Raw genomic sequence first — 12,362 nt, 5'->3', positions numbered from 1 at the left:
AGAATGTGCAAAAATAAATTTGGACTGGGTTATTGATTGTTAAATTTAAGATTTTGCCAAATATCTTGAAAAATTAAACGGTTTTCACCAGTATTTTTCGCTTGATTTCGATCCCTCTCGGCGGGATCTATCCAATGGTGTGCGAATTACAGTTCTCACCGTTTGATTAGCATGAAAACTCTGGAGCTGACTTTCTCAGAAACATTAACAGCAACCTAGGTAAGTTTTAGCGCTTTCCCAATTTTCTGAGCATATTTTAAGTAAATTTCAAATTTATTTTTCAGGAATTTTCAGTTCTAAACTATTTTTAATCCAACTGTTCTTTTTATCACAATATGTGTTTACGAATTCATAGATATGTCATTTAAGTTTTTAAATCATTTTCATGAAAAAATTTGTTATTTAAATCCAGAGCAGAGTTGTGCATTAATTAATCAAATTTTGTATTTTTGTTTTAATTGAAGGTATGAAAAGAAAACCAGCTATTTCGTGATTCGCGGTACACTTAGAGAATTTATTAACAATCAACATTGTCATAGTTGAATATACAAACAACAGTTTTACAGAAACGTTGAAAGTCTCCGAAAAAATCGCTACACTTATTTGATATAATTTTGCGTGCGTGAATGGTCCTGCTACCGACATTCAGGTACAGGAAGGGGAACACTGATCCTGATTCAATTCTCCTAAAGGTCTAAAAATAACCTCATTTTCTCCACGTCCAACTCTCCTCCTGTGAGCAATAACATTAGGTCCAGCCCGTATCATAAAACAAAATACTGATAACCTCGACTCTACGCATCTTTATGTACAAATTTAGAAAATGTATAATTTCTCTGCGTTGCATTTTCTCCGATTTTGAGTGAAGCAAACGATTTGAAGTTTCACACTCTTCCTTTTCTTGCTCAAGGGAACAAAAATACGTGTCTCTTTGATTGATTAATTAGCCTTTAATATTATACATTGGTGTCGTGAGACCACGAATAAAATCATGCGCTCGTACTCCACGCATCCATTCATAACTTCGCGCATCTCGCTGTCTGTATTCTAAATCTGAGAGAAATTCTTGAAAAGAATTAAAGCCAAACTTTTGAAATTTCACGTTGTGCTTCTTTTTGTTGCTTCAAGTCACAAATGATTTATAAATTAAAATGAATTCAATTAACATAGCTAGCTAATGACATTCCAAACTTGTTAACTGTGGAACAGAGTGACTAAATAAACGGTTAGTTGATCAAATTGGAAAGTCTCATTTAGATTGTGTGGTTCTCTTAAATAATCTAACTCCACTAAATGAAATGCGTACATAAACAGCCAAAATAATATGTATTTATTCGAATGTCAGAGACGCGCATCGCATAAAAAGCGCGTCATGCGCAAAGCGGGCATTCAATTTGTGTGTTGGCCTCATTATTTCCCCAGGCAAAGCCACAAAGGCCGACGTCGGCGAGATTGCCTGCCTTGCTAAGTCCCAGCAGTTCATTAGATGTCAGCAGGAAGTCATCTCGCTAAACTCAATTTCACAGATACATATCTACGTGGGGTTGTGTGTATGCATAAGTGTACACTGGGTGTGTATCATACACAGACTATAGTAATATGCGAGCTATTTGATCAGCGAAACTTCCTCGACGGCCGACTCGAGGCAGCCGCAAGTTCAGAGTTGCTTCCAAATTCCGACCATAGAAACGGGAAAAATGATTTGCAATAACCAGACGGATGCTTGAGACAGACAGTTTGAAACGTACATCTCGTGATATGCAGATCTAATGTAATTTAGGCTTCAATTTTAGTTGGTTAATGCAAAATTACCAGTCGGAAATTCATTCCACGTATTCTCGTAGCTTCAATTTTGATATCTTCACCAGTTAAGAAGTTCTGATTTTAAAATTTATATCTTAAAACCGGCATTTGTGACAAAAACCGAAAAAATCAATCGATACTAGCAAAAATTAAAAAACGAATAATTAATGCAATAAATTTGGCCCTAGAATTAAAATAATATTGATTTTACCCTTTAACGCAATCTTTTCTCCATTAGAAGACAAACGAATTCTCGCCAAAAAAGCTCATATTCCTGGGTAAAAAATAGATTGTAAATTTAATCTTTTCTGGAAAAGAAATTATTTAAAACAGATTTTTAACTAATTTGTTCCATTTAATACTTGAGACTTTTCAATCTTCATCCATGAGTTTTTGCATTTAGTGTTAACGTTAACAAAGAGATTAATTAATCTGTCTTTTTATTTTAATTCGAATCAGGTGTTCCCAATAGTCGCAGAAATCCCTTTATTGATAGCGTAGAATACAGAGAGAGTTCAAATAAATATTTTGATTCATTAACTTTTAAGGGAACAAAGGCCCTTTTGCTATTACGGGTTGCCAGTCCCAGAGGCTATTGGGAATGCATGTTGCTAAATTACGTTCTGCAGCAAAATCGACATTTTTCCCGTTGCTATACTTCCAGGTATATGCGGAGCCTCTGTACATGTAGTGAAACTTTTCCTTTCAGGAATGAAGTCGCTCTCGACGGAATTAAGCCGGAAAAGTTTCCGAGAGAACTGTCTCTCCTTGTTACTCGTACATTTTTCAGACCATTTTTGCGACGGCCGGATAGAGACAAAAATGCGACGAGTACGAGGAAATTGACAGAGAGAGAGAGAGAGGGTCTCTCCTGATTGAATTTGCAGATGGGAGCGACTTCATTTTCCAATTGTCTAGCTCTTCGTTCAGCCTGTTTTTTGATATGGAAAGATCAGAAGGGTGCGTCGAATTTCAGCCAGCAGCAGCAGCAGCGTAGGCGGTGATTAGAGCAGGAGGCGTTCGCGCTCCTCCTCCTCGGACGGCTCGAGGTCCGCGCATTCTTCCTCTGTCTCCGAGTCGCCAGAGAGAAAGTCGTCGGCGGAACTCCAGTGCTCGAACTCTTCCTTATGGTGCTCGAGGGCCATTAGAGACGGGAACAGGCTATCACAGGCCGAGCAGCTGCAAAAACAAGAGTTGACAAATGTTAGTCATCCGCAAATAGAAAGGCCGAAATATCTCATCCAAGGCCTGTCGTGTTTTCTACATTCAACATCATTATTTGTGGGGGGTAAGTCTGTTTCCAATTTATATTACAAACAAAGGGAAAACTTTTATAATGATTAGGGGAGATAAATAACAAATAATAAAAATGTTATGAAAGATGCGAGGTTATAAAGAGCGAGAAGAGGCACCGCAGGAAGCATTAATTACATTGAGGATTTCCAGCTATCTGAAAAAAGCCGTTGGAGAAGAAATGTACTGAATTTACGCACCAAAAAGGGAAAATATCTAAGAAAAATGCTATTTTGAGAGGCAGTTTTAATTAAATTTTGCTCCTATTTTCTTCGTACTTTTATCCTTTTTGAAGATATACAACCAGCTCGATGCCTCAAATAGTGTTTGCTTTGGATTAGAAGGCCATAATCCGAGGGACACATTCAGTTTGCCCGACAACTTGTGGCGATTTTGCGTCATTTCGTGGGCGGCAGAGCAACACCACGTAAAATTGGTTTCCCCTAGAGTTGCTCCGAGCCTTAGCACGCCTGATCGCTTTTGCAGACCTGGAATTACTGTGGAGACATCGACAGTGCGGACGCTTTCTCCACTATGAATGAAAATGCGGTTTGTCAATTGAAGGTTCTGAGCTACATAATACGAAATTGACTCAAGACTAATTATTCTAAAACAATTTAATTGCTAATTTTTGTGAAAATGAAATAAAAAAACTTATTGATTGCGATAATTCGGTTTTCTGCTTTGTTACCAGCATAAGTGCTAAAAATTTAAACAGCAAGAGTTAACTTGTTACGAAACTGTTACATCAAAACTAAGAATCAATTAAGAATTACCTGGAACCAATTTATTTTTAAACAGAAGAAGAAGAAGATATGAAAATTTTATGCTTAAACCAAGTTTGCGTGGAGTTCACTCCGTTTAGCAAATTAGGTAAATGATAAAATAAAAATTGTACTCAGAGAGTGTTTACGATTTTCAAGATCGTTTATATATGTCAAAATTGCAGCGTCCCAAGTGGAGTTTCCCCCCAACTATCGATTTCGTCTTTTGAGCGCTTTCAGCGGGCTGGTCTGTACTAAAAAGCAGGTCTGACGGCCTGCAGCTGATATTTGCGCATTTTTCTCAGTCGAGCGCACGCACCTGGCGCCTCCTTTTCAGCACCGTGTACGCTTCCGCAGCTCTCACACCTAATACCATTATTTATCCGGAGCATGCTCACGTTTGCCAACCACAAATATCAAGCACTCTGCCCCGGGAACACCGCTGACGAGATCGAATTATAAAGGGACAGAGTGCAAGCAAATATGGATGGTTCACCATCGTTGTTTTTTCCTTAATAGTGCACTAGTTATACAGTTTTTTCTTTCAATGTTTGATTAATAACCTACATATTTTCTTATATTTTATTAACCTTTTGGTCAGACCCAGCCTATTTGGTGCCCAGTTTTGCAAAATAGAAGGCACTGAATTTTTTTGTTGCTTTATTAAATTTTTGATTTGATTTGTTTTAATGGCGCCATTTTGTAGATAGAAAATGAAAAACAAACAATGTTCTTCGACCATCCATTCAAAGATATTTGCACTCATTTGTCTGGATATGACAATGTATGGGGCACAATAGCCCAGCAGAAAAAAAATAAATATCAATTGAAACTAAAGTCGCACCAAAACTGATTATTTTCCGAGGGTCGCTATGCCTCCAGTGTTTAATTTGCCTCACTGCCACTAATTCTGGCTGCATGATTTTTTTACTATAATATAATTAATTTTAAATGTGTTTACTCCAAGATGCAGTTGAAGAGGCAGCCAGAAAGATACATCTCCACAAACTAGAAAAAAATAATCAACTGAAGTGCAAGACGTCTCTTTCCGAAAGGGATCGAGCAGTATGAATTTGTCTCTGGAAGGCACGAAATGAAAGCTGCTACTTGAGACCCCTGTCAAAGGAGCAAACTAGACGGCTATACGCACAAAGCTATGCAACTTGACAAACTCGTAGAATCACAATCGCGCGTTGGAAGAGCAAAGGTTGTCTCAAAGCCCTTGTGACCTTTGCGGCCTGCGCTGAAAAGTTTTCTGCATTGATTTGTTTACCTTTAACCTTTGCATGCTCATTAGGGGCGACATAGAGACAACTTTCCTGATCCCAGTAAACAAAGGCTTTCCCCAACTCCTTGCTGCAGCAAGTTTTGATTTAAAATTATCTTTGAATTTTATGGGTTTTAACTGCAGCTGCACTCTTAGTTTGAAATTCAATTTACACAACTTTGAAATGTTACTCTTGATGGAATGTCTCTAAGGACATGCAAGTTCAGCATCATTGTTTGCCTCTATTTGTAAAGAGAAAAAGGGAAACAGAATGTATGTCAAACTGCATTACTTCAAAGAAACACGAGAGCTGGAATCAGTAGAGGTACTTTGATACTTGTCTTATGGTATTACCGCTTGGATTCTGGTGAGCGCTAGGAGGTAAAAAATTAATGCTCTTAGTGCTATGATGAAGTATGTTTTAAGCTTTTTCTGTATTAAATTATATTTAAAATAAATTAGGGTTAATTTAATAATAAATCATTATTTCTGTTTAAGGCAATGCATTAAGAACGCAAAATAACAATTTCTAATGACATTTATTTTCCTTCCCTAAAATTCACGAAAAATTCTTTTTAACCTTCTCTTTTGCAGCCCCAGTGGAGCGTAAGGTTTCATTTTTGTGGCAAATAGCTGTTTAAAGTTTGTGAGGTATCTCTTCTGCTGCTGACATAAAGAAAAGCAGTTCCTTAGCGTCTCCTGATTTAATTTTCTCCGAGACGCAGCAGTAAATACACACGACACGTAAAAAGCGTCTCGCTAACTCACGCAATTCTGCCAGAAAAAATGGCTATCGAGCTCTCTTCAGAGTTCCCTGGAGGGAGAGCTTAATTTTGCCGCTTTCCCGCTTGCGCGCTTCAAGGAAAAAGCTCACAGTTCACCCTTTAATCATTTTAAATTTAATTTTCCATCCTAAAATTGCTTTGTTTAAGTTCTTCTGACTCAATTTTTTACTGCTATTGAATATCCCCTCTGCCTCTCTACATAAATAGTAGAATGAAATCATGCGATCTCGCATTCAATCAATTTAAAATGTTCTCGCTCGCATATACTTCACAACCGCTTCATTGCACTTCGTTTTTATTTCTATTTATACTCTGGATAATTAATTCACTGATTTTCTAGGTTGCTAGCAATCATAATCCAGCACCATTCAACATGGTTTGTGAATTGAGTGCATATTATATTAAATTTATTTATCAACATTTGTTAATATTTATTTTACCTCTTAAAAACATTTCAGTGAATATGTTTATGTTTAGTGTAATATACTTGTTTGTAGCAATAAACCAGCTAAATACTGATTGTCATGAACTTCCAAACGGGGGTTTGTAGCTTTGATAATACAAATTTTACTCTGTTTATTTGCACTAAATAATTGGAATGAGAATAAGTGATGATAATCGAATTATATTTTTAGCTACTATTAAAAACAGCAACACAAAATCTATAAATAAATTATGATCCATATTTACTTTCGAAATCTGCATCACCACCCTTGAATGAATCTTTTAATGTCCGTAAATTCATTGAACAACCATTTGACTTCATTCAATTCAATCGGCGTCTGGGAGTCAAAGAGGGTGACAATATGCTCACCCGAAATGCCTTTTCTTCTGCTGGTGCTGCTGTAGTAACCGTGGCGTGCTGAAAGCTCTGTCGCACACATTGCAGGTCAACGCTTCGTCTGAAACAGAGGGAAACACACTCAATTAGACGAACGACTCTTCTTTGATCGAAACGGAATCGAATGGGACACACACACGCGTTTCGCTTATTGATCTCTTCGCCGACGGTGGGGGTTTTCGCATTGCAAGCGGCGGGCAGATGATCTCACGCTCCAGCGGCCGCAATCAAAGCGCGCCCAGCAAAAGAGGCCAACGAGAACCGAGAACGCGCGCGAGCCGATTCTGCCGATGCTATATAATGAGTCGCCGGCTGATGAGACCGTTTTACTGCCGCATGTGAAAGCACTCTCGTAAAGACACTTTTTGCGCCGCAGTTGACCCGCGGGCCTGCGCCACATGCAGAACTAAGCCCTTGGCCAAACCTGCTTTTTTGTGCTCCAAATTCAACATTTTCTTGTTGGCAAAATGCAAATTCATCAGTTTGGTGCAGGACGGAAAATGAAAAACCGCAGTAAGTGAAATTTAAAATGGGAGCAGGAAATTTAGATAAAAGAAGCTGATTATTAATATATCAGACGCCCGACTCTAGCTTCTCTGAGCCGAAAAATTGTATTACAACAATGAGAAATGCATACATTTATTCCGTGTGCTAGGAATTTTACATCACTGAACTATGAAACTATGCACGAATAACATTATGGTTAGATACTTTTGGTTTTTTTTATTTATTTTTAGTTAAATTTACTAAAATTTAACCTTAAATATCAAAATGTCAGAAATGGGGCCTTCGTAACCTGATTAATCAGTTAAGATAAAATTGGTGTAATCATCTTGAGGTGTTAACGAGCTGATTGTAAGTTACCTGGCCCAAATCGAAAATCTGCAGTGACTCTCCGAGAAGCTTTCGGATAAATTTCGTTTTGACGTTTCGGACAAATTCTTTTCGGACAACTTGCAGCCCTCCACCAACGAGATATCAGGGTTTTATCTGACGATGTACAATCAATAATATATTGTGTACCGATATGTGGCGCCCACAGGGGAGGGTGGAGAGAGAAACTCAGGTATAATAAAGGTACCCCACGATATTTTCTCTTAGGCGCGTGACCTCTCGTACTCATATTCTTTCTCCCGACGGCCAGCGAAGCAAGAGAGTGCTCGCTCCCCTGCTCGTCCCTCTGGGTAGCCGTGATGTACACTCCTCGCTATCACCAATAAACGGGTATGGTATTATTTCCTTCCGGACGCACTAGTTCACTCTTCAACCCTTAATTTCAATTATGGCTAAAAGAATAAGCTCAGAACTCGTGAGATATGGAAGGCAGGGTACAGGCCGATTGCACACCTCTGGCGGCCCCTGCCCTGCGTCGCTGACACACCGTCGAATTCATAATTAGTTTACATCGTTGAAAGGTGCATGAATTCAATAAATCTACCACAAACGGATTATTCTAAGAGTTTCCCTATATAATAAATCCCCTTCCCAGCTTGAAAATCGTCCAGTGCTTTATGTCACATTGGATGAAAACTGCTTCACCATATATATAAAAAAAATTAGTAATACTCTATCACTGTGAAAAAGATTAAATTAGTAAATATAATTTTTATTTCTCTTAATTTAAGCTAATTTGAAATTTTGCCATTGATAAAAAAAGTTACTAACGTCTCAAGACTCAACATTTTGCAAAGAAAATCCACTTTTTGCAAGATCGTTTCTCACAACCCCTAACCGATTTGATATTTTGTTTTCCTTGTTTATCATCGTCGGTTTTCCGGGTTTGCTGCAAAAATGAAGTCCTGTTTTTTATGGGAGAAAACCACATCAATAGCAAACGCAGGCGAGCAGAAAATACTCTGTAATTATACACCGCACGCTGGACGCACCTACAAACGTAGCTTCGAGCTGCTGCTGCTGCTGCTCCATATACCGGGAAAAGCAACAAGCTCTCTTCCCTTTCATCCGATCCGCCTGCTTTGTGCAACGTAAAATTGGAAACCACACTGAGGGAAATAATGAAATTTTTGCAGCGCTCGTAGAAAGCCGTTGAATGCCACGCGCAGATAAAATTTACAGGCAACAGACTGAACGCACACATTTCTCAACCTTTCATCGCTTTTGTTCGCCCAAATACAGAATGAAAATAACAACCCTCTGGCAAAGGAAAAACTATTCTGTGGCCTTCTGCGGTGAAATGGAGAACTATGAAACCCTGTTTCTGTGGGGGTTTCACCAATCCATTGTTGCAATAATTGGGTGCTATATAGGAATTTAATACAAATGTTACTATATTAAAGCACCTCTCTCATTTTTGCTGTGGAAACAGCCACAATACTACATTTACCAGCCTTAATTGTTTTAGGCCATCTCCAGTATAGGTATCAAAACCGTGGAATTCTCTCAGGCAATTTAGAAAATAGGTTAGGTTTAATTTTATGTGATTCAAGGAGTTGCTGGTGCGATGGGTCGGTCCAATTTGTAATCGAGCGCGTACTTCCAAGAAAAGCTGGATGCGGAATAAATTTCACAAAACGCAATTTAATTTCGCGGCGCGATTTGCTATTTCCCATGAGACCAAGTCTCGGGTAGGAAAAGAATTGCGGCTCACGCAAACGGAAAAGCACTCGTCGGCCAATAGCAAAACGCTTCGTTTGCAATCACGAAGGGGGTCGTGAAAATACACAGTTTAGAAGCAATCAATTACCATTTTCCAATAAATCTTAGTTTTGTGGTATCGAGAGGCCTCGCCGAAATTGCTTGGTAACAAGGGCCAAACCAATGATTTCATGATGATTTTTTGTATGAAAACGTCAGAAATGAAGGCTTCACGGTTCTTCTAAAGATTCTTAGACCGCACCTCAATTTTTCTATCTCACTTCTCTCTAACGAGCCGAGCAGTATCGACGAATCCCTAATTCGTCTCTGGGTATACGCGTGCATGCCTGGGCCGGACGAAAGGCGCTCGCAAACTTTCCACCTGGACGAACGTACACTTTGCTCCTTGGCTGATGATAAAGTTGGGCAAGCAAAAGGGCCGCACTGATAAATGGGTGGCTTGCACAGGAAGGAGAAACCCTTGATGCTGCCGGCAGAGACGCCTCACTGGTGCAGCAGAAAGCCACTGCCATAATTTACTGCCATCGACCTGCTCTCCGATCGATCCGCCGACCTATCATTTTGATTATCATATTTGAAATTGGAGTCGCCGCTTTCTAAGAATATAGCTATGGTAATCAGGGTTGGTGCGAGTTTACGGCTGCCCGAGTTTGATGGTAGCAGTAAAGTTTTGATGGCTATGGCGTGGCAAAATTCAAGCCTGATCTCACTGCTGTTAAACGGATTATGCATAGTTTATTTATTTTTCAACAGTTTCCATGCTTATTGGAGAAAAATTAAAATCATTTACGAGGCACTGTATTCAATCTCCAGATGCTTTGGTTTGTACCTTGCCAGCATTTGGCTTCACGAGACGAACGTCTGGTGGCTTATTCAAAGACCCCGACGGCGACAGCGGCCTTTTTCTGGTTCGGGCCTCCAAATTGCGGTCTGTGTGCCCTTGTCATCCGCTCGGGGGTGTTATTAGGACAAGGATTGTTAGCATTTGTGTATCAGAAGGTCACCTCTTTTTAAAGAGGCGTCTTTTTAGTAATATAAGCGAGCAAAAAGCACAAACCAAACGCATAAGAATAAAAATGTTACAATTAAATGAAATTTCAAAATTTTTAGCTACAGTACATTAATTCGGTTCTAACGGACACCGTCAAAGATAAGTAAAATCTCTATTTTGGTGGTTTACTTTTACGAATGCTGCAAATTGTATTCCGTTTTTATTCTCTCTGAAATAAAAGAGTGGAAAACAGATGCTCCGGTGGAACACAAAGAAAATATTTTAAATTGTGCCAGAAGTTGTTAATTCCAGCTCAGAAACTCCACACACCGAGACAAAAGCGTGATTTCGATGCTGAGGCATCAGATATAAAAAGGAAAAAGCTGACTCGCTCAGAATTTACTGCCCGCACGACTGCGTCCAAAGCTTTATCAAAGCAACTGCCTTTATCGACGAGCGAGCCAGAGGAGTAAAAAAGATATATTCAAATCTCTCTCTCTCCTCTCTTTCCTCTGTTTCATCGAGCTCATGCAAGTGTAATTTTTGCACGAGTGCGTGAATGCGGCGCGAAACGAGCCCCCTCCGCTGGAAGGAAAGACAGACAGGCCACCTGCGCAACACACGCGTCCGACGCGTTGCCTGCCAACATCGTGCCGGCTTAGGCGCTGGATTAGCAGGCTCGTTTGTTGGTGCCAGGTGCGCCCACGGCACTCGGCTTTGGCCACCCAATTTATGAAAATTGAAAAACCACTGCTGGAAGCGCAACCCTTTTAAAATTTGACCGTAAAATGTTCCCTCGTGTAATAATTAGATAAAGAGACGCCCGTTAATAATAAAGCATGAGCAAAACGGGAAATTTTCACCAAAAAAATGGTTTTTGAGGGATGCTGCTGGTATTTTTTCCGTAAGTTAAAAGCTGATGTTAGCTAATATTTAAAAAATATAGTTGTTCAGTTATTATTTTTATTAATGCATAGCAAAATAAGTACCAACACTCATCTAGGTATGATGCGCTTGATAAATAATTTGAACATGTCTCAATCGGAAACAAGCAGTTAATTTATATTGTCTAGAATAAAAATACATCATATTTCATTGGTCAAAAGCTCTGCCTGCTGATTGTTCTAAAACATAAAAGCACTTCAGTTTTTCTTCTGAAGTGAGTGTTCCCATTACGTTACACATGTTCGATCACGGGTGATTTAACTTCGCCGGCGGTTCGCTAAGTCACTGGCAGTTCCGAATAAATTCTCTCGCGCATTTCCGATAATATTGTGCGGGTCGAATCGATCGGCAGATAAAAGTTGCAGGCTCGTCGCATTTCGGGCTTGAATCCATTATGCGGAACGAGAAAATCGACTTATCGACCGATGGCCATTACGAACTGGGAAAAACGACGCCAACTGTATTTGGAGTCGCGAAAGGCGAGAGGCAGATTTCGGCACGCATATTAATGAAGCAACTCGTTAAAATTCAGGCACTAGCCTGTCTGCAAAAAAGCAACCCTAATGGCCACACTCAACATGAGTTTCATGCGTATCTGCTTGATGTTTTGCCGAAAAAAGTTACAGTTGGGACTGAAGAGTTAAAGTAATCGAGGAAATAAGTTAGTCTCACAAGAGGATATTATCGTGTACTTCCATCCCCCTGAGGTTGGAGATGAAATTTTAGACTGATTCCCAGTAAATTCAGTTATTCAGATTTTATATGAATCCTGATCCTCCTTGGCTGAATGTATAGTACAATGTATTTGTCTTATTAACCACATGACGATTTACTCTCGCAGCTGATAGAATACCATGTGTTAAATCTAACACATAGATTCTATATTGAGAGACTTCAACTTGAAATTAAGTCATGCGCATTGTCTCCTCTACTTCGAAGATATTTTATTAAAATACGAGTTCCCAGACGCTAGATTCAACGCGCGAACGAGCTGCATTGTTCACGTCTTTGAAGATTGGCGCGCACAATAAGATGAAACCAGACGCATCGTCGCTCA

At 39.4% G+C, this 12,362-nt stretch overlaps 1 protein-coding gene across 1 annotated transcript in view; it reads right to left on the bottom strand.

Moving 5' to 3' along the window:
* Window positions 1–485: 485 nt before the first annotated feature.
* LOC135940230 (transcription factor ovo-like homolog lin-48) overlaps window positions 486–12,362 on the bottom strand; it is a 40,801-nt gene continuing 28,924 nt past the window's right edge. Inside the window, exons 3-4 of the mRNA XM_065485034.1 lie at window positions 6,727–6,814; window positions 486–2,982 (exon numbers count right to left, since the gene is read on the bottom strand). Coding sequence (XP_065341106.1) covers window positions 2,808–2,982; window positions 6,727–6,814 — 263 coding nt within the window. The 3' untranslated portion in view covers window positions 486–2,807. The remainder of the gene's footprint in view (window positions 2,983–6,726; window positions 6,815–12,362) is intronic.

Source organism: Cloeon dipterum, chromosome 3 (assembly GCF_949628265.1).
Source record: "Cloeon dipterum chromosome 3, ieCloDipt1.1, whole genome shotgun sequence".
In the NCBI taxonomy this organism is placed as follows: Eukaryota; Metazoa; Arthropoda; class Insecta; order Ephemeroptera; family Baetidae; genus Cloeon; species Cloeon dipterum.
The sequence above is the reverse complement of the archived record's forward strand: the minus strand, read 5'-3'. Positions and strand labels throughout refer to the sequence as shown.